The sequence below is a fragment of the Thamnophis elegans genome, chromosome 8 (genome assembly GCF_009769535.1).
Source record: "Thamnophis elegans isolate rThaEle1 chromosome 8, rThaEle1.pri, whole genome shotgun sequence".
NCBI lineage: Eukaryota > Metazoa > Chordata > Lepidosauria > Squamata > Colubridae > Thamnophis > Thamnophis elegans.
In genome coordinates, this window is record NC_045548.1 from 36,167,416 (window position 1) to 36,190,530 (window position 23,115).

General features: G+C 34.8%; 1 protein-coding gene across 6 annotated transcripts in view; it reads left to right on the forward strand.

Moving 5' to 3' along the window:
* Nucleotides 1-23,115, forward strand: part of SPIDR (scaffold protein involved in DNA repair) — a 247,544-nt gene that overhangs the window by 135,016 nt on the left and 89,413 nt on the right. For 5 of the 6 annotated variants that reach the window (XM_032222617.1, XM_032222619.1, XM_032222620.1 and 2 more), the window contains exons 9-10: nucleotides 12,494-12,710; nucleotides 18,403-18,668. In XM_032222617.1, the coding sequence (XP_032078508.1) occupies nucleotides 12,494-12,710; nucleotides 18,403-18,668 (483 nt within the window). The remainder of the gene's footprint in view (nucleotides 1-12,493; nucleotides 12,711-18,402; nucleotides 18,669-23,115) is intronic. The other variant, XM_032222618.1, reaches the window with a different exon arrangement.

Here is a 23,115-nt window from a genome sequence, read left to right on the forward strand (position 1 = left end):
TCTTCCGAAATCCTCTTCAAATATGATGCTACAAAAGGAAGATCATTTGAGAGCTGTTATCTCTTTTATAGAATAACCTCTTCAGAGAACCTTGCCTAGGTTCTATATTATGCTTTGTTGGTGCTGGATGAAAACTTTTTTATTTGAGATTTTATGAACAGTTTTGTGTTCTTTTAGATATTTCACTTTTAGTGGTTTTATCTTGGTTTCACTTACCCCTGAGTTTGTCCATTTTACCTTACTTTAATTATACTTCACATGTTTAACTTATTTATCCATGTGATTATTTTGAATATGAAATAGTTAATGTAGAAACTGTTTCCAGTCACTATATTTCTTAGGAATTGACAGTATCATATTTAATTGTTAACCTTATATATTAGATTTAAGGATATCTGTCAGAATTCTAATTGTTCTGTAATCTGATACTGTTCTAAGCAGCATTTAGTGACGAACAGAAGGCATTCCTGTTATTTTTCTTTATTCACTGTAGCATTGCATTTCTGCACGAAAGAGAATGGCTGAAAACTGTGGGGTTGGTAGCTTTCCAAAAAACTAAATTGAATGCTTATGTGACTCCGGTGAAATGCTCATAACTGTATGTATTTCCTGGTATATGCTGAGTTGAATGTGCAGTTTCCTGCTATATGGGAGGAGTTTACACTGAGGAATTTCCAGAAATGTTGAGAAGTGCTGACTCATAGTACACAAGCAAGTGATCCAACTGAGGTTAGTTTCAGGGAGGTTTTGGAGTTCTTGGCTGAAGCAAGTGAAAAGTATTGCAATACATACAGTTTTATTTTTAGCAAGGTAGTGGGGAGGCTATGTTACTTAGCATAAAATGATTGCTGACCAACATTTCACAGTTTGTGAGATATTTTCTTTATCTATTTTTAGCATTTGGAAAGCAAGCTGTTTTGCTGAAATTATTGGTCTTTGCTGTTTTTCCTCAGGCATTTTCTAAGGCTCTGTCAATGATGACTATAAACCTTATTTAACAGTGGCTTTAAACAAGCAGTTATTGATATTCCATTAAAATTACATGGAATTGTATTATCTACTTGTTTGTGGTTTATACATTTCAAAAACTGGCTTGTTCTTTAAAAAAAAGTATACTATAAAATATTATCCTATACTGTATTTTATATAATGTGTGGTGAGGAGTTAGTACTTTATTACTCGGTATTTCCAAAAGCATAAAGATTCTAAAATAGAAAAAGAGCTGTCAATAACAAGGGTCGCATGGAATCCTATTCAGATGTAATTTGAAGTGTGCCACACTGAAAATAATGGGACTTTTAACTCCCGAGGACAGATGAATAAAGCCTCAGCCTTTGGATTTTTTGTTTAAGTCGGAGGGTTTTTAATAGTTTGTTCTTCTACTGGAGTGTTTACCCAGGCATACTTTGCAAATGCACACATAAAACTCAGGAACATATATTTAGGAGTCCCTATCTAATGTTTGGTTTGAATTTCATCTTGTGTATTGTTCCAAAACCCACTCTGATATGTTTAGTGATAATTTCAAATGAGCACAAATATTTGGCCACTATTGCTGAAAGAAAAGAAATGTTGCTTTATTGAGTAGAAACTGAGCTTTTATGAGGGATTCAATTTTCAAGAAGAGGCCTGATCTCCATTATTAGATTGTTGGTTACAGTTTTTAAAATATGTAGTTAAAATTACACATGTAATTATGGAATGGATTATTGAATATTATCAATCTATATAATATACAGTTATATAATAATATAGTTTATAATTGTTATGAAACAGAATATAATTTCTTGTTCACATTCTCATTCACACACAAAGCAGAAAGCAAACAGAAGAAATGGACCAAATGTTCAGAAAGCATATTCTTTTTAAAATGGTTTAAAGATGGTTAGATCCTCTGAAATTAATGAGACTGAAGTTAAATTAAATTAAATCTATTTGATTTTAATGAATTATTTTTATCCTTGGATCCAGTTCATTGCCTGCTGAAAACTGGTCTGCTAGCTGCAATGGCCTAATCATTCCTAGGCCCGCTGGAGGAAAACAAAGAATGGATCTGACTGAACACAAGTTGTGATTAAGCCCTACATTGTGGCAGTAAGAGCAGAAAAACATCATTTTTTCTGCACAATTATTGCATTCATAGAGTGTTCCTGACAGCCTTGTTGAAGGTCATCCAGTCCATCCATGGAAAGGAGGGCTCAGATAATCATCCTCAGGGCCGTGCAGTGGAATTTGTGCAAAACCTGGTAGATAAAATTGGTCAGATTCTCTCTCAGTTTGAGTCTTAAGCATTATGTAAGTCCATTAGATATGCCTGGGAAATAGACCCTGTTACCTGGAAGCAACTGAATCTTGTTAGACCTAAGGAAGTAGACAGGGTCCTTAGAATTGTTAGCACAACTACTTGCTGCTTAGATCCTTGTCCCTTATGATTATTGAAAGCTTCCAAAGCTTCACCCTTTAATGAGGCCAGGGTCTTCCCCCTACATATGAATCCATCATTAGACCCCATTTTACTGGGCAATTTTTGTCCAGTTTCCCACCTTCCCATCTAGGGATGGGGGTAATGCTAGTGTGCAAGAGGTCCAGTCTGCTGCAGCTACTTTATAGAGTATCTCAGGGCTCAGTGTTCTCTGGGCTCCTTTTTAACAGCTACATGAAATACCACTGTTGAGATCATCTGACACCATGGGATGAGATACCATCAATATGCTACTATTACTCAACTTTACATCTCCATCCCTTGTGACCCTAGTGATGCTATTGTTACCCTTTTGTGATGCCTGGAGACCAGGGGGACCTGGATGAGGGACAGAAGGCTTCAGATGAATCCTGGTGAGATGGACTGTGGGTATGCAGAGCCTTGGGAGCCAGAAGTTTATCTTCTTTAGTTCTTGGTGATGTTACACTACCCCAGACAGACCCATTATGCAACTATATTCACGATTCCTGCTTAAAGAGCACGTGGAAGTCCTGGAGAGCCTTTGTACAACCATGTTGTGCACCAACTGCACCCTTTTCTGAATTTTGAGGCCCTTTCTGCCTCACTGATCATCTCCTGTTTGGATTATTGCAACACACTATACCTGGAGCTACCATTGAAGAGTATTCAGAAGCTACAGTGGGTCCAGAATGCACCAGTGCAGATAGTTTTGGAGGCCCTACGATGGCATATGTAACACCAGTTATGTGAGCTGCAGGTTGGTTAGCACTTTTAAAGCCGTCTGTGGCATGGGTCGAGGATATTTGCAGAATCTTATTTCCCCAGGGCAATTGGCCTGCCCCACTAATGCTGTCACAAGGGATCCCATCCCTATTGTGGATCGCATCACAAATTCCCTAAGGAATTTCAGCTGGTGGGATCCAGGAGAAAAGCCTTTTCTGCCATGCCCTTGGAACATCTTGCTAGAGCGGAAATGGAAGTGAGATCTGTTTCCTCTCCTTTAGCCTTCAGAAAAGCCTTGAAACTTAGCAGATTTGCTTTTTCTAAAATTAAAATGTTTCTTGGACTTCACAGAATAGTTGCTAAGTAGAAACGGATAATATTTGTGAATCTCTTAAAAGGAGAAAATGTTCTTCAGTAGGACTATACAGAAAACTTAATATTGTATATCAGGTTAATATTGTATATCAGGCATTTAACCACTGCGCCAAGGTGGCGCAGTGGTTAAATGCAGCACTGCAGGCTACTGCTAGATCAGCAGTTCAGCGGTTCAAATCTCACCGGCTCAGGGTTGACTCAGCCTTCCATCCTTCCGAGGTGGGTAAAATGAGGACCCAGATTGTTGGGGGCAATATGCTGACTCTCTGTAAACCGCTTAGAGAGGGCTGAAAGCCCTATGAAGCGGTATATAAGTCTACTGCTATTGCTATTGCTATTATTATATAAATGGTAAGAATAGCAGTCATTCAAAAGTATACAAAGTTAGTCTGTATTTATATAGTTAGCTTCTATATAAAGCTTCTGGTTCAAAGGATTTTCTGCTTTGTCACTCTGCATTCTTTGCAAGAGAATGCAATATATTGAATGTAGAAAGAACATGCTGTTTTGTGTAGAGCTTGGAATTTGTTCAGAGAGGAGGAGCAAAATTCATAAACCAAATGTCAAAAATCATGTTTAGTTAGATATTTCAACTTTCTGTAATGGGTACAGTCTGTAGTTAAAGAACATCCAAGATTGAATTTTAAAATAAAGGCCAAATAACTGATTTTTAATTCAGGTAGTGAATAGTCACAATATAGTCATAAAATAATCTAGGCTTTGCTGAGAGGCAAAGTTTAGAAATGTATAACATTCCAGTTGTACTTAGAAGAGCAAAGCCAGGATGAGCAGGAACATTCCAATCTAGCAAGTTTTTGCCCTGTATCACGTTTATTTTGCAAAAAATCTCAAGTAATATGTTCATTTGTGCCAGTGATTTTCTTTAACTACAAAGACTTGCTAATTTATATTACAGTCACGAACTATAGAATATCTCAATTTTTTGCTTTTCTATCATACATTACAGTTCCATAAAGGTATGAGTGATCTCCCCCTTTCTAATTATATTTTAATTTAAAGGATTATCTGTATCCAGTTGTTTCCCTCCTTCAATCCTATTATTTGTAGGAGAAAAACTATTGTTTCTACTTCCTCTCTTTCTACATTTTCCAGCTTGAAGAAGATGAAGAAGATGATATTTTGATTAGCCGTGAAGCTATGTCAGAATACAAATACAAGGCAATAATAAGACCATATTAAAAAAAGAATAGAAGAATAAACTAAAAGAAAATAGAAATAGTATTTCTGTATCATTCCTCCAATGTATTAGAGTCAGATATACATATGCAGTTCTCATTTGTTCTATTTTATTCAAGTAAAAGGCCATACAATATGTCATATTCGCATTCTGTTCACATGTAAAATCCATTGTTCTAAATGTGAATACCAATTGGGTGTTGTTTAATGTATGAACCAAGACACTGATTTCTTTTTACAATACAATTTATATTCAAACAATATGCAATATGTGCTAAGTCCCCTATCTGTTGTGTCCCACAAATATGTTCAGGTTAAGGAATTTGGTTAAAACTTCCATATTGAACCATTGAATGAACTTGATTCTTTTAATTTAATCCTTGAATTTATTCCTTTTTGTCTATATAACTTTTCACTCATTTCTTTTTGTTAAATGTTTTACATCAAATAGTAAAATTCTTATGAAATAGGAATTATTTCATATTTAAAGTGCATGCTAATTTCTTTTAATGTTTTTTAAAGATTAAAAAACATGTATTTCTTCCAGATGTTTCCATTTTCAAGCACATTATTTTTGATCATGAGAAAATACTTAATAATGGAAAGTTGAAATTTCATTTAACGGTTTTATTTGAACTGTGGTAGTTTCATAGCATCCACTGTCGATCAATTTCAGCAGGATATCTTATATGGACTTGGAAGTCTATTTTTTGGTTGAAAAAAAGACGACACTTTTCTTCTTCTGATATAAACTTGCTCCTTGAATAAGTATAGTTCATGTTTTTTCCTGATAAAGAGTTTTATTTATTTATTTATTTATTTATAACATTTTATGACTGCTCAACTAACATTGTGACTAGGTAACATACATAGCTGTTAGTTAAAAATACAAAAGAAAAAAACCAGTAAAAGGTAAAGGTTTCCCTGTCAGCCATGTTTTAGGGGACAGTGATCATCTAGGTTTCTTGTCTGAAGACAATTTCTGTGGTTATGTGGCCAGCATGACTATATGCCAGAGGTGCATGGAACACTTCACTAAAATAACATATAACAATTAAATGGTAATTGGAATAAAACTGTGTTGTATCCCACCTGATAGGAGCACTGGGTTAAGATCCTAGTCTTAAATATCTTTCTAAAATCCTGCAGGGTTGGGGGCCTTACTTTAGGTAGACAAATGTGCCATCCTCGCTGTCATCACAGGGAAAAGTTTGAAAACTGAAGGAAACAATATCAAAAGTCTGGATGAAGACAAACACTGGGCATCCTTCAAGAAGACAGTATCAAGCACACTGAAGTAAAGAAGACTAGAAAGTGAATACATCATGAAAGTGAAGATCTTACAGACCAAACTCAGTGGAGGAAATACCACCAAGGCAATTATCACCTAGGCATTTCAAGTTGTTAGAGATACACAAGTGGAATAGTAGACTGGACTCAAGCAGAACTAAAAGGCCTTGATAAGAAGACCAGAAGAAGCTGAAGTGCTGACTGTAGAATTCATATAGACAAGTATCTGCTGCACAATACCTAAACTTAACAGTTGTTAATACAAAAAAGTCTGGATAATAGACATTGCAATATTTGGAAACAAAGCAATGCAGACGTCTTCTGCATTTTATTATTGTTGGTTGCACAGCAGGATTTTTAGACTCGATTTCACATATTGTTCACTTGTTTAGACCTTTTAAGGATCTGGGATAGGCAGTTATTTAACAATATTAAAAATATAATCATAGGGTGTAAGCTATTCAACATAAAGCTGCATTTTGCGATTGCAATTGATGGTAAATTTATCAATGCTGATGCTGTTCAATTGATGCTCCAGATATTTGAAACTGTACTCAAGGCACCCATTACAATTGGTACAATCTTTGCTTTCTTTTGTCACAGTTCTACTTCTATTTTCAGATTTTGTGATGTTCTCCAGGTTTAGTTTGTTCGTTTGTTTGACTATGTTGTTTTCTTCTTTTAGTCAAGGTAATTCAGTCCAGAGAAGTAACAAACTAAGAAATGTTGGAGAGATTCTTCCATACCCCAAATTCTAAACAGAAAGGCTTTCAGTTTAGGCTTTCCACAGTACTTTAGTCTGAATGTTCCACTTGAGGCTCATTCAGATTATCATAGTTTAAGGAAAAATGAGATAATCTTACTGATTTTTTCTAGACATCCTTTCAAATTATTCTTCCAGTTAGGTCTGATTCATACTCCAATATTTTATCCGTATGGGATTTTGGATCTTTTTTACGGAGAGATATTGCTCTTGATATGTTTCAGGAGGATGGGGAAATTTTTCAAGGAAATTTAGGTTCAAGAAACTGAAATGAAACTCTTAAAATCTCAGAACAGGAATCCTTCACAGAGATATGTCATTTAGATTGAATCCAAGGTGTACTTTTCCTCTGGGCATTGTTTACTGTATATACTACCTCCCCTCCCCCCCAAACAACAGGTTTGATAAAGTGTTTATGAAAAGAGTTCCTGGCCTGAAAACAAGATGGGGGAATGGGAGAATATTAATACGTATGGAAGAAGCTTATGCATAATTGAAGCTTACTTCAATTATGCGTATTTAGCTTAATTAAAATAGGGTTAATATGGGGTATATATTGCCCAATATTATTGACCTAAAGCTTATATCATTAAAGATTCCTTTGTTGCTACCAGAAATTCATTTATCTGCAATATTTAAAAAGGGTTTGTCATGTATTGTTTCTGGGTCATTAAATATACTACCTATGGAGGGGTGAATGATACCTATTCTAAGAAAATAGTTTAAAAATAATCTAGTTTTTAACTGTTAATTAAAATCGTTACTTGTTCACTATAACATGGGCGGCAAATAAATTAAATAAATAAATAATGTTAATGATATTAATTTTGATTTTTACATATTATCTTTATTCTTATTTTATATATATTTTAAATTAATGTGAAAGGCCTTGGGTGGTTGTAGAAAAAAAAGGAAGTAGTTTAACAAATGCATTAAAGATTTCTTTTTTAAAGTTATTCAGCAAAACTATTGATATTTATACTACCTTTTAATTTTTGGATAAAGAGTGGAAGCTAATCACTTTGTTTTCATCTATTTAGGCTAAGACTTTTCTTGGTTCTAGTCCTCTCTAGTTCCAGTATTTGATTTTATTCATGTAGTCTTCTTTAGTAATGACTTTGACTTGTCCCATTTCTTACTTCTCATATTTTGTAGGTTTGCTGCACCCATTTATTGTGAGATAAATGTTTGTATTTTGTTGACAGGTTGGCCTTACTTCCTCAATAATTAGTAGATTTGCTGGTAAGGAACAATATTTCTGTTCTAAAGCCTTCTTTTATAAAGCAGGTTTCAAATTACAGTTGCGATGAAAAGTATTCCTCACATGAAATTGAATGCTTTTTTTGTGTATTTTCTTAAATACTCATGTACTCATTGTGTTTGCTATTTGGCCACTTGCCTTCTTCAGAGTATTGTAACTGGCTAAATGAGAAGAATTCCTTGTGAGCACGGTATCCTGGAAGAGATTAGGTAAGAGAGAGGGAAATCCCCCAAAGATGAATCAGTTCATTTACATTTCATGCAAGTATATGGCTCTTAGTTCACCATACGATGTTCCTTTAAGCTTTCAGCTGTTCTTCTTAAACCTATTGAGAATGTCAAAATGTTTTAAATCATTTTTTAAAGTGCCACTTTTCAGTTTCCAGGTTAGTTTGTTTGACGTGCTAAATTAAATCTTGTATTAAAAACATACATAAAACTCCAAAACTCAACAAGATAACAACACAGTCACAAAATTAGTGTCAGCATGTACAATTTTTCAAATTGTAGATCATACCTCTTCGCCAAATCTGGCTCCTAATATGGGGGGAATAGTTTGGTGTGAACAAATGTTCACTTCAAGCTAAGATAAATTCTCTATCAGCAGATCCTAGAAAAATTGGAAAAGTAGAAGAAAATAATTGTCAGATAACAATATATACAAAGATAGTTTACATTTTCTTTGCAAAACCAGTATGATTTCTACTGGATTGTGTGTTTCATCCATTTTTGTGTGCCGCTATAACAAATTGCTACTGGGCAGATATTTGTGAATACTTATATGAACATCAGTAATTCAAATAGTGGTTGTCAAACATCTGACACAGTGGATATTAGAGTTCATTCCAACTCTGGTGGCCTCTCATACAACTTTGAAGATTTGGTTATCACGGATTGTGGAATATGTCACAGAGTCTATAGGAGGGTTAAATTGATGATTCAGATGGTTTTGACATTTGCTACCAATTATATAGTCCTAATTTCTCTCACAACCCAAGGACTATCTGTACATAGAGCGTTCTACCTTCAGAACCATTCAGAATGGGGGGGGGAATGAGAGGGGGTAATTATGCTATATTTAGCCACATTTCCTGAATAACATGACTTATACATAAATCATAAATCTCTGAAAGATTAAACTTTCCAACATTTTTATTATCTTATTATATTATGTCATATATATCATATCATATTTTTATTTTGAGCTGCTAATAATTTTGTAGTGTAGTAATTAAAGTTGGTCATGAAATGTTGCCTTTGTAAAAGACTTGACAGAGCAACATATAGTTGGGAAGTATCATCTCTTTTCTTTTCTTGAGTTCTTTTTTAAAATAAGTATTGTTGAATTATCTGAAATATACATTCAGTTTTATAAAATTGAACAGAAATTTCAACTTTTCAATATTACAATTCATTATAAACTTTTCGTGCTATGAAGCAGGCAGTGATCATGATGCTTTGAATAAAAGGGGCATTATTCAAGGCTGTGGGGTTATGTAAGGACAGTTACAGAGTTTCCTCTTTACTTTTTATATTATGGAATTCACCAAGATTTCAGAATAACTTCAGTTTAATTGTTAGTCTTTCTGAATCCATTTAAATGAATATTTTATTCAAAATCTCTCCCCAAATCACAATTGTTTTATTTTATTGGCTTTTTAAAATTTACAGGTATGTTATTCTATATTGTTTTATATAATTAGATAAATCACAGAATCATAAAAAATATCCTTATATATATATGAACAATGAAGTGGTGGGATTCAAATATTTTAACAACTGGTTCTCTGCCCTAATGACCAGCTGGGTAGGCGTGGCTCGGTGGTCATGTGACTGGGTAGATGTGGCCAACTCAACATCACTCATGTCGATGGGCGCTTTGCCTTAGCTGTTACAATGTAATAAAGGGTTAACAGGAGAGAAAGTTTCTGTAAGGAGGGCAATAAAGATTAGGCTAGAAACAATGCCAGAATGTTTCCTTCCTGCCTTCCTTACAGGATTAGCCCTGTAAAGTGGGGAAAAAAACAAAAGGAGATTTCTTCCAAGAGCTTCTCCAAACTGCTTAGAAAGTTAACAATCAGTTCTCCTGGATAGGTGCGAACTGGCTGAATCCCACCACTGGAACAACGGTTACAGAAATTGGATATGTCTAGTTTAATGAAAAGAAGGGGTTACATGATATCAGTCTTCCATATTTGAGGGGCTGCCACAAAGAAGCAGGAGGTCAAAGCATCTGAAGGCAGAACAAGAAGCAATGGATGAAAACTAATTAAGGAGAGAACCAACCTAGAACTAAGGAGAAATTTCCTGACAGAACAATTAATCAGTGGAACGACTTGCCTTCAGAAGTTGTCAATATTCCATCATTGGAGGTTTTTAAGAAGAAATTGGACAGCAATTTGTTTGAAAGATTATAGGGTTTCCTGCTTGAGCAGGGGGTTGGACTAGAAGACCTCTAAGGTCCCTTCCAACTCTGTTATACTGTTACTCTATTACATCAGTCAAGGCACTTTAAATTCAGGAAAACACCAAAATATGCAGACAGCTCTTATTGTTTTGAGGGAAATTATTTTCTAGGAAAATCAATGTTGTTACTGTAAAAAAAACTAGAGGCCTACATATATTTGGATGATAAATGCCTTCTGCCCGCTATGCTCTAATTTTAGGATATGGAGTGTAACCCACATAATTTAAGAAAATGGTAGATTAAATAGTAAATTAATCCATTTTAACTGATCTTGTGAAAAATAGATATAAAGCTATAGGCTGGATTTTAAAAACCTTTTTTAAAAACCTTTTTAAAAAAATAAATCTTTTTAAAAAATGATCCTATCATACACAGCAACTGGTACTTATTTCTTAAAACTGACATGTTTTTATGTTCTAAAGAATCCTGGACAGTGCCTTGTTATATAATAATAAATGTAATTGTAAGAAAACCGATAGTCCTCGACTTACAACTACAATTGAGCCCAAAATTTCTGTAGTTAAGTGAGACATTTGTTAAGTGAGTTTTGCCCCATTTTACAACTTTTGATGCTACAATTGTTAAGAGAATCACTGGAGTTAATAAGTTAGTAACCCAGTTGTTAAGTGAATCTGGCTCTCCCATTGACTTTATTTGTCATAAGGTCACAAAAAGGTGATCATGTGACTTTGGGACACAGCAACAGTCATAAATATGAACCAGTTGCCAAGCATCTGAATTTTCATCATATGATCATGGAGTTGATGCAAAGGTCGTAACTGAAAACTGTCATAAGTCATATTTTTCCATGCTGTTGTAACTTTGAATGGTCACTAAACCAACTGTTGTAAGTTGATAACATAATGATAGAATCTATTCATGCGCCTTACTTGTTTCCATTTCTCAGTATTGTACTTTTGGGAGAAGAGGCAGTGGCCTCTCCATCTGCCAGTTTGAAAATATGCAACTCTCCAACAGTAGCAAAAACCCATGATTCTCTGATAAGAGATACCAAAATGTTTTGTGTCTCATCAATTTTTATTTAACTTTCACTAATGGCTGTATATGAGTAATAAAATGGACTCACTTAAACTGTACATAATGCTGATTTTAAAGTTTTACACACTTACTTTGCTATATACTGTACATTGTCATTTTGTTGTTTTTACCATCCCAAATGGTTCTCTCTTTATTTGTTTATGCAGCTGTTGAGCTGGGGCTTTGAATAGAGGCAGAGGACACACACACACACACACACACACACACACACACACACACTGTGTTTCCTTTCTTTTACTTGTAAAATAAGATTAAAAATCCTGGTCAAGTGTAAGCGGAGGACCTAAATACAATTAAACATAATTTTAATTTGCTTTCTTTGCTACTATTGCCCTATAAAAATGTTTGAATATAGAATATTAAACATAGGAAAAATTTGTCTTATGCTATTTAGAATACAGTAACCACTATTCTAATTTTCATAACTCAAGTTGCTTATAATTGGCTTCAACATTTCAGGTTTATTCAGAAATGTTGTATAATCACATTTCATTAAAATTATTTGTGCACATTCTTTTTACGATATTGCATTCCATGTATTTAAATTAAAGTATCAATAAAACCTCTGTTATAACTCTTAGCATTTGTGTTACGTTTATGATTTTCAGTGCTTTTTTAAGGAAGCAAAGAAATCTTAGGATACAAATTTGAAATATGTTGAAGTGCAGTTATCTTTTACCTGGTGTTTGATTAATATTTTATGTCTTTGGATAGCTAAAACTGAGTTCATTATTAATTGTGTTTAGACTAATTAATTAAATTAAAATAAATTATTTTAATACCTTCATATTGTTAAAACAAATAAATAATTTTCATTCATTGTGTTTAAGTGCAGGAAAGCAATTGATACAGAAAAATGAAGTAGATCATCATTCAAAATAATTTGAAAGCTAACAAAATGTATCCATTGTTTCAGGCAAAAACTCTTTCTGCAGAATGAAAATATTCCGGTTATCCTGAATACATATTTCAGTCAAAAGGTCACTCTTAAAGAATCAACAGATATATCTACTGAAATGGACAAGCCCCTTTTGCAAGAGCCAATGCTTACTAAAAGGAATGTATCTTTAGCCTGGATATTTAATTTATCTGATATAAAAGACAATTGCTCTTTAACAACTGCAGTGAATCAGGTAATGTTTATTTTGTGATTTAATGCTTTATAATAAATTGATGAATAAATCTTTGAAAATAATGAACACAAGAATTTGCATATGTTTCAATTTGAGCAAATTTGAATGTTTGATAGGGAACACGTTTCGTATAATTTTTACAAGCATTTTTCTCCCTCAGCCGCTAGTAAAAGTGGTCTTCATTTAATGATCACTTGTTCAGCAACTGTTCAAACTCAGGGGGGCGGGGGGAGGCTGAAAAAATTGTACTTGTGACTGGTTATCATAGTTCTGGCCATTCACTTGCTTGTGCTCATGTGGTTGCCATTTGTGACTTTATGTATTTTATTTATTTGTTAATTTTTTATCCCATCTTTATTACTTTATTAGTAACTCAAGGTGGGAAAAATACCTAATACTCCTTCCTCCTGTTTTCACAACTACAACCCTGTGAGGTGGGTTTGCCTCACAGTGACTGACCTACAATTACCCAGTTGGTTTTCATTCCTAAGGTGGGAGTAAACACAGTCTCCCCAGTTTCTAGGCGAGCACTTTACAGACAGTGAAAAACTGTTTGAAAAACAAACTGAAATCTTTTGGGGGCAAGAATAACAATAAAAAATAATAATGTGGTTGCATAAGTATGCACACCTTTTTATAAGTAGCAATGTCTCTATGTTCAGAATTAATCAGTCACATTCAAACTAATGTTAGATAGTAGTCAGTACATACCTGCCATCAGTTAAGGTGACTCTGATCAAGCCCATATAAAGTTCATCTAATCTAGTAGGATTTTTTAATATATATACAGGTAGTCCTTGACTTACATCAATTTGTTTAGTGGCCATTCAAAGTTACAATGGCACCAAAAAAGTAACTTTTGTCATTTTTCACACTGATGACCATTGCCGCATTCCCATGGTCACATGATCAAAATTCAGACACTTGGCAACCAGCGGGTATTTTTTGAAGGTTGCAATGTCCCGGGATCATGTGAGCACTTTTTGCGACCTCCTGACAAGCAAAGTCAATGGGGAAGCCAATTCACTTAACAACCAGGTTACTATTATTTTCCGGAATATAAGACGTACCAGAGTATAAGACGCACCAAGGTTTTGAAGAGGTAAATTTTTTAAAAAAGTAGGTAGGTAGATAGAGGGAGAGAGAGAGGGAGAGAGAGAGAGAAATACAATAGGTAGGTAGGAAGAGAGAGAGAGTAGATAGGTATAGAGGGATAGAGAGAGAGAGAAATACAGTAGGTAGGTAGGGAGAGAGAGAGTAGGTAGATAGATAAGTAGAGGGATAGAGAGAGAGAAATACAGTAGGTAGGTAGGGAGAGAGAGAGTAGGTAGATAGGTAGGTAGAAGGATAGAGCGAGAGAGAAAGAGAGAGAAATACGGTAGGGAGGGAGGGAGGGAGAGAGTAGGTAGATATTAGGTAGAGGGAGAGAGAGAGAAATACAGTAGGTAGATAGGGAGAGAGAGAGAGTAGGTAGGTAGGTAGATGTTTCCAGGTGTATTTATCCATGTGCTGGAGAAGGAAATCACTGACAACCTGCAGCACCTAAGACTTGTTTCTGCTGGCACAGCACTTGATCAATGTAATCTCATCAATCACTCTAACTAAAGAGCTTTCCGAAAGGAAAAAAAAAGTTTTTGCACTCTGCAAACCTCCCAAAAACGGCCTGTTTTTTGAAAAAAACGAGCCTGTTTTTTTTCAAATGAAAGGCATGAATAGCCTTGGGGGAACTTGCAGAGTGCTCCGGCGGGGGGATGAGCAAAAAATGGCCCATTTTTCATGAAAACGGCACATTTTTGTTAAAAAAAAAATTGCATGCATAGCCTTATGGAGGCTTATAGAGTGCTGCTGAGGGTTCGGGGGGCAAAAACGGTCCATTTTTGCTTATTTCTGCCCTTCCAGCCCCCAGGAGCTCTCTGAAAGCCTCCATAAGGGTATGCACGGCCATTTTTGTGAAGGGGCGGGGCTTCGGGAGGCAAAAAAATGCGGTATTCGATATATAAGACGCACCCAGATTTTCAGCCTCTTTTTTGAGGAAAAAAGGTGCGCCTTATACTCCGAAAAATATGGTAACTTATCAATCACAGTGATTTACTTGACAAATGTGGCGAGAAAGGTTGTAAAATGCGGCAAAATTTACTTAATAAATGTCTCACTTAACAAAAATTTGGGACTCAGTTATTATAAGTGGAGGACTACCTACCTATATTCATTTGCCTCTGACAGCAAAAGACCTGTCTCTTTGTAGACAGGTCTACAAAGAGCTTACAAAGTGTCAAACGGATCTCCTTGTTGGAAGATACCAGTCAGGAGAAGAGTATAAAAAATTTCCAAGGCATTGGATATATTCTGGAACACAATGAGGACAATCATTAACAAGTGGAGAAAATATGACACAACAGTGACATTACCAAGAATTGGATATCCCTCAAATCTCATTTAAAAAGAAGAAGAAAACTGGCTTGAAAAGCTGTCAAGAGGCTATAGTAACATTAGAGGAGCTGCAGGAATATTTGGCAAGTACTACATGTGTGTACTACATGTGACAACAATTTCCATAGTCTTCATGTCTGGCCTGTGGAATAGGGTGGCAAGACCAATCCAAGTGTGTCTAGAGTTTGCAAAAATCTACATCAAATCCAACAAAAGCATGAGGGGAAATGTGTGATGGTCTTATGATATTAAGTTGAAGTTTTGGGCCACAATTCCAAAAGGTATGTTTGCCATGAAAATAATTGCACATCACCAAAAGTACACTGTACTCACAGTGAAGCTTGGTGGTGGCAGCATTATTCTTTGGGGCTGTTTTTCTTCAGCTGGAACTGAGACTTAAGTCAAGATGGAGGGAATTATGAACAGCTCCAAACAGCAATCAGTTTTGGTGCAAAATATTCAGGTCTCTGCTAAAATACTGAAGATGAATAGGAAGTTCATCTTTCAGTAAGACAATGACCGTAAGCCAAATAAACAAAAGAATGGATTCCCCAGAAGAAGATCAAAGTTTTGCAGTGGCACAGCCAGAGTTTGGGCCTGAATCCAATTGAAAATATAGAGCACTTTTTCAAGGAAGAGTGGGCAAAGATCCCCAGGACAAGATGTGCTATGCTGATAGGCTGTTATCCCAAAAGACTAAACACTGTCATAAAATCAGAAGGTGCTTCAACAAATATTAGTTTAAGGATGTGGACACTTATACAACCACATTGTTATAAGTTTTAATTGTTATTTCCCCCCTAAAATATTTCAGTTTTTCAATTGAATTAGTTTATGTGTTATATTAAAAATGGGAAAAAATATGAAATGATTTGTATTGATCAGATTTTTTTACATCACAAAAACTTAGGATTTTAATAGGTGTGTGAGGAGTTTTTATATTCATTGTAAGTTGCAATAAAAATGCATGTGATCTGGAAAAAGTTTTCTTTTGTTACTCTTCCCTGAAATTGTATTATTTTCTGATATATTTTAAAGAAATCTTACTGTATATTTTGTTTATTACTGGTAATCAGTTTGGAGAAATTAAATATAAATACAAATGCATTTTGTAGGAGAAAGATACAAAGTAAATTGGGAAACTTTAAATATATAATTTTCAACATGGATGTGTTTATAAAGCTCCTTTTTCTCGAAGTATAGTTTCTTTACCAGGAATTAGCACTTCCCCCTGATTTAAATAAATATTTATTGATCTCTTCATTTGAAGGAATTCCCTGCTTTCTCAAACATTTCACATTTTTAAAAACAAAAACAATTTTTACAGAGCGGTTTAGAGCTGTGTTTGCAATCTTTTTTTTTTCTCTTGCAGACTTCTTTCTCTTTCTCCTAGATAGAAAATGTGTTGGGATAATAAGTAGCCAGAATAATTTACTACAGAAGATAATTAGTCTAAAATAGTACTGGCAGATCCTTGTGTGACTCAAAGAGACCTGGATAACAAACCTGTCTCTTTCTTAAAACCCTGCCTATTTGGGAGAACTTAGAAACAAACCATCATATCATGAAAGAATCTCTTGATTTCTGCTGAAGGACATAGAAGCTACTGATTCCATGTCTTTTCCTGCATAAAGATTCCCTGCATCTGGAAGGGATAGGGAGCTATCTTTTCCTACTTCTCCTGAATAGAGTAGGGTTTTTCTGTGTAGAAAAACTTCTTCTTTTAAAACGAAAAAGACTGTCCTTTTTGAGAGGACAGACTGCCTACAAAATGGCCAGCACCTGTATTACTGTTGTCCTGTCCCTTTAAGTCCTGTCACTAGCATGCACAGCAATTGTTTGTTGTAAAAGCAGAGCAGAGAGGTAGTTAGGGGTCCTGGTATTTGTTAGTTTTTGTAAAGTAACCTGAAAAAGCCCAAAATGCAGATAGAAAGAGATACTGTTCTCTAGCAGTAGAACTCATACATTGTTGTTGTTGTTGTTGTTAGTTGCGATCTATTGCAGCCCCATGAACAACATTCCTCCAGGCCTTTCTGTCCTCTTCCATCCCCCGGAGTCCATTTAATCTCACGCCAAATGCTTCAGTGACTCCCAGCCACCTCATTCTCTGTCGTACCCTTCTTCTTTTGACCTCAATCTTTCCCAGCATTAGACTCTTCTCCAGTGAGTCCTTCCTTCTCATTAGGTGGCCAAAGTATTTGAGTCTCCTCTTCAGGATCTGGCCTTCTAAGGAGCAGTCAGGGTTGATCTCCTCTAGGACTGACCGGTTTGATCGCCTTGCAATCCAAGGGACTCGAAGGAGTCTTCTCCAGCACCATAGTTCAAAGGCCTCAATTCTTCAAAGATCATATAAGGAGTAATCATTGAATGAGCAGTAGGACGAGGTGTAGTAGAAGTGGGAAAAAGTAGAGTACTAGCTTTTGAATCCTTGTGTATGTGTTGCTGAGGGACCTGTGTGGTTGTGCTGGCTCTTGTAGGTTTTGAAGCCCACTGACTTGGATATATGTAAAAGTGCCCATGGCACAGAGGGAATGGAATCTAAATGGAGGAAATATTAAGGAAGATGGAATTTGGCTGAAGGCCTACTCATGGGTTAGGTTTTACTCTGCTTTAAATAATCTTAAATCATTTTAATAAATCACTATTATCTTAATCATCTTTCATTAATTTCATATTTCTCTTAAGCTAAGCTTGAACCAAGTGCTTTGGCCTTCATTGGACTTCCTCTTAAACCTTCCTGTTAAAGTTTTTTCCCCCAATAAAATAATGTTCTGTTGTCTGTTTAATGATTGTTCTTTGATATTTCAGTTTTTTTAGAACATAGTTTATAAATATATAGCGGTATTTCATTAAAAAATGTGCTTAGGCCTGATACTACTTTTATATTGAAGCTAACTTCTCTATTTTTAGAAATGGATGTAGCCTAATTTTTGTTCAGTATTCTCCAGAACACAAATTGATTTGGTATAAAGATGATATCCAACTAGTTCTGGAATACATTCTGAAAAACACAGTTAAAGGCAGCAAGAGGGAAACTTTGCACGTCTTTCACTTCTGAATAAATGAGTATGACCCCAGTTTTATAGCCCTGCATTTTGAGGCTATTGCTGCCATATTCATCATTGTTGGTAGAAACTGTTTCAGCAATTTTTGTAAACCAGGAAAAACTAACCTGGATAGTTTGGACTTTGGACTTCTAAAAAAATGTGATAATTAATTTCCCAATAATTTGTGCAGTAATTTGAGGATTTTTTAAAAATAGATTTCCTGTTCCAATATGAAGACTTCTAAAAATACAGAGAGTTGTTTCAATATTGAATCTAAGGTATCGGTTATTTCCTTGAATGATTCTCTTCTTGATGCTGTGGAAATGCAAGGGACAACTGAAAGCACTGCAATCCAAGTCCAAGTAGTTATTCAGAGAGTCTATTATTTGGTTGTTGAAGATGGTTTCGGATGTCATCCTCATGGAAGTAATCTTTCCCAGAACATGGCAACGTTTTTAAAATCAGATCTTCAGAATTTAAGGTAAGTAAAAGAATGTGGATTTGTAATACTGAAGAAAACTTAAAAGGAAGTTGAAAAAGAAGCTATCATTAATTTATTTTCAAGCAGAATCAAAACTCTTGGTTTTTACTGAAGTTGTGCACAAATACTATAGAATCTTTTTTGAAACAAGCATTAAAGTTGGTTTAAATCCTTTGGCTTGCTCAAAACAATGCAACATAGTGCTACTTCAAATATTTCTTATTTGAAGTACTGTCCATTTTGAATCTTTTCTGCTTTTGTTGGCCACATTATTTGCTCATTCAGATCCATTCATATTGTGAAATATACAATTAGGACCTAGACATGGAATCAAGATTTAGCTTAGTAGATTTAGTAAACGTACTTTCTACACAAAATGAAAGTAGCTTCCAGGATTTCAGACAATGGTGTTTTAGTGAATCTATGTGAAAATCCCAGAGACTGATGTTGGAATAGTCTACACAATGTGTAAGGTTATAAAATTATGTTTTAGTGAGAAGATTGTAGTAATAAAGCATAAATGGTGACGCTGACCTAATTGTTTAAAAGCTGAGATTTTTTAAGGCTGGATATATTATCATCCAAGTTTACTATTCAGAGATTGCTGCTGATGTTATTCCTAAACTAACATGCTGGCATTATTACCGTATTTTTTGAGGGAAAAGATGCACCTTTTCCCTCAAAAAAGAGACTGAAAATCTGGGTGTGTCTTACACACTGAATACAGCATTTTTTGCCTTCCGAAACCTCACTCCCTTCACCAAAATGGCCGTGCAAACCTTTAGGAGGCTTCCAGAGTGCTCCTGGGGGCTGGGGAAGGTAGAAATGAGCAAAACAACAGGCCTGTTTTTGCAAAAAACGGGCCATTTTTTGCTCATTTGTTGGGGGGTAGGGGCACTCTACAAGCCTCCTAAAGGCTATTCATGCTCTTTTTTTTTTTAAGGGCCTGTTTTCACAAAAAATGGGCTGTTTTTTGGAGGTCTGCAGAGTGCAAAACCTTTTTTTTTAATTTGCCTCTTCAAAATCTTGGTGCATCTTATACTCTGGTGCATCTTATACTCCAAAAAATACGGTACCTTATTGTCTTATTTTTTTCATTCATATTCTCTCTCTCTCTCTCTCTCTCTCTCTCTCTCTCTCTCTCTCTCTCCCTCCCTCCCTCCCTAGATGTTAGTCTTTCAATAAAGGGACTTAGATACTGAGAGAACAAACTCTAAATACTTTCTGTGGCTCACTATTTACAAAAGCAATGTGTTGCATAATTTCAGGTTTCGCAATATCAGCAATCTCTTTTCTTGTTCTTATCTCTTTTTATTGTCAGATAGCAATGGACTTAATTCCTGCTTACCAAAAAGGGTATTCGCATTATACATTTAAAAATATATAATATTATTCAGTTGTCTGTGCAGTAGCCAAATGTTTTATGGTAATATTGATAAAACAATATTAGAAATTACATGAATTTGGATTGCATAGTTTTATTGATAACAGAATAACAAGAGTTAAAAGGGACCTTGAAGGTCTTCTAGTCCAACCCCCTGCTCAAGCAGGAGACCTATACCATTTCAGACAAATGTTTTGTCCAATCTCTTCTTAAAAACCTCCAACATTGGAGTACTCACAATTTCTCGAGGCAAGTCATTCCACTGATTAATTAGTCTGTCTGGAAATTTCTCCTTAGTTTTATGTTGGTTCTCTCCTTGAGTTTTTAATTTAAGCATTTAATCACCTATTGTATTAAGTGGTTTGTTTATATTTTCTTTATTATGAATCAAGCTTCTGAGGTTTGCAAATCATACATGGCTTTAAATTATAGGTCATCCAGACCTATAGCTGTTTGTTGTAAAAAACCATATATAAAACCATCAGTTACTTAATGCCGTGTGGATCTTTGTCTGTAGCTATTGCATGAATGGATAGATTGCTGTTTCTAAAATACACATAAAAATGTCTCAACTCTATTTCATAAAAATTCTTATCAGACAAATTAATAGGAACATGTGGGTCGACTTTTATTTTCTGCAGAAAAAAAACACCCTAGTTTTCTACTGCTAAAAATAAAGATTGGTGATCACATCCAACTATATAGATCCTATATAGCATGCTATATAGATCCTTTATCTTTGCCTCAAAAGTTGTCCCAGAAATACAATATTTATTTATAGCCACTATATTAAAAGACTAGGTTGTATCTGTCCTGGTTTACCATGGTGCATAAATTTTGAATAATTTAGTTATTTAGCAATAATAACCTACAGCCTGATTTAAATCCCACATTATATGCTTTTGATGATTTGTACCTTTTAGTGGCAAGCAACCTCGTTCAAAATATTTAGCAATTTATATGAGGTCTGGAAAGTATAGGTAATGAAGAATATATACATTTTAATTTGCCTTCCAGAAAATCAATAATTTTAGAAGGAATGATTAATAAGTCTTATAGAATTTTCATTTATGCAATTCTAAAGGGGCTACATGATTCAATCTAAATTGTTCATAAACTCCTTTATAATTTTTAACTTGTATGTCAACTTACATTTATCTGAAGTCAAACATCATTAAATTTATTGCCAGATCTCCATCTGAGTAAAGATAGTATTTCCAATGCTATTGTCAATGTTTCAAGGTAGGTAAATTAGAATTGAGGTAATTTGTAGTGTTTGCCCTAAGGAAAGTCAAATTTTGAGTTACACAAGACTCATTTTAAATTAGTATTTGCTGAAGCTCAAGAGGGATGAGAGGGAAAGGATTTTTCTGAGTTAACAAATGTTAGCTGCCTTTTCATTTTTTGTGTGTGGGCAATTCCAATTCTGTTTACAACATACCATTCATTTTCTTTTTCAGCTAAATGTTTCTAAACAAAACATTTCATGAAAGTATGATTTTAAAGAACATTGTTAATACTTCTGGGATGCATATTTTTAAGATAAACTGGAAGCAAACAATTTAAATGTTGCTCTCTAAACATCATTTGATACCTGATGGAAGTGCCTTATAAATGAAATATGTTTTTAATTGTCTCCAAGCTGTTTTAAATATTAGTCAGGTTGCTTTATTATTTTTGTCTGAATGTATCAGTTACAGATAGAAAACCAATCAGATTCTGCTTTGAAGTTTAAGGAACAATTGTGATTCGTACAGAATATAATACTGCTTCTATATTTCTGTGATAATCTTTCTCTATCCTTTGGAATTTGTGGCCTTGTAAAATATCATATATTACACATGAACACATTCAATTCCATACCTTATTTTTAAAGTTTTTGAAGTCCTCAGCAAAGCATTTTCTGTGCAAGTTACATTTAGTACTTAATGATATATACTAGCAATTTTATTCTGACCAAAGGATAAATGAATGTTTTTATTTGCCACAGCTAATAATGTAATCAATTTTGACAACTTATCTATTGTATGGTAATATATATTAATAGATAAAAGTGCCTTGCAAAGATAGAATAAACCCATCTTCCGAAATTCTAGATGGAAGACGAAGATGGCAGAGATTGATCCAAATCCCCACTGAGTAGATGAATTAAATGAGATTTAGATATTTCCTGTGCACATCACACATCCCTGTGAAGAATAAAATATGGAAGGAGAAACAGTATCCAGTTGTGAAATTTGCAGTTATAAATGCCTGTAACAGAGGAACCAACATGTAAATAGATGGTTTGTCAGCTTGAAAAAATAGTGGGAATAGTGTAGCAGCTTCCTCTAGCATGTGTTGCAGATTGAGGGAGTCTAGCAAATTAAACCTCTGTAGCAAACCTGGGAACTAGACTGTCTGATAGGGATTGCTAGAACTAGGAAGTACGGTATATGTGTGTTTCTGTATTGTCCAAATATGCCTGCATTTCATTCTTCCAGCCAATGGGGAATTGGTGCATTGACTCACATTGTGCCAAATTTGAATATACTCCAGTATGATCTAAAAGAGACATCCTAGAATGATCAAGTTAAGATTTAGCCACTGAAGAATAGAAAGTGATTTTAACATTTCATTACTTGGTAATTGTTTTGATATCTGTTGGTATTGTATGACATATACTACTTCTATTAAAAATAGAATCATATGATCAAGTCAGGGCATTTCTTAAACAACAAGTCTTGGACTGGAATCACAAAATTAGTTGAATTAGTTTCTTACAGTTGTAAACACTGGAATTTAAATCTGAAACAAAGTCCACAATCGGCCAAATGTCTCTTTACTTTGGAACTGCCTAAACATTACTTTCTTGCATGCTCAATTTAACATTTTCCATCTGCTCTGCTGGAAGGTAGATAATAGGACCCCACTAAAAGGACTGTACTTTGCATCTCAGGAGTTGGACAAAACAATTTGGCATGTCTTATTATATTGTGAATACGTTAGGGATGTGCACAGTAAATTTATTATGTGCTTGTAGCAAACTTGCCTGCCTCTTTCTCTCCCATGCTCTCCTTATTA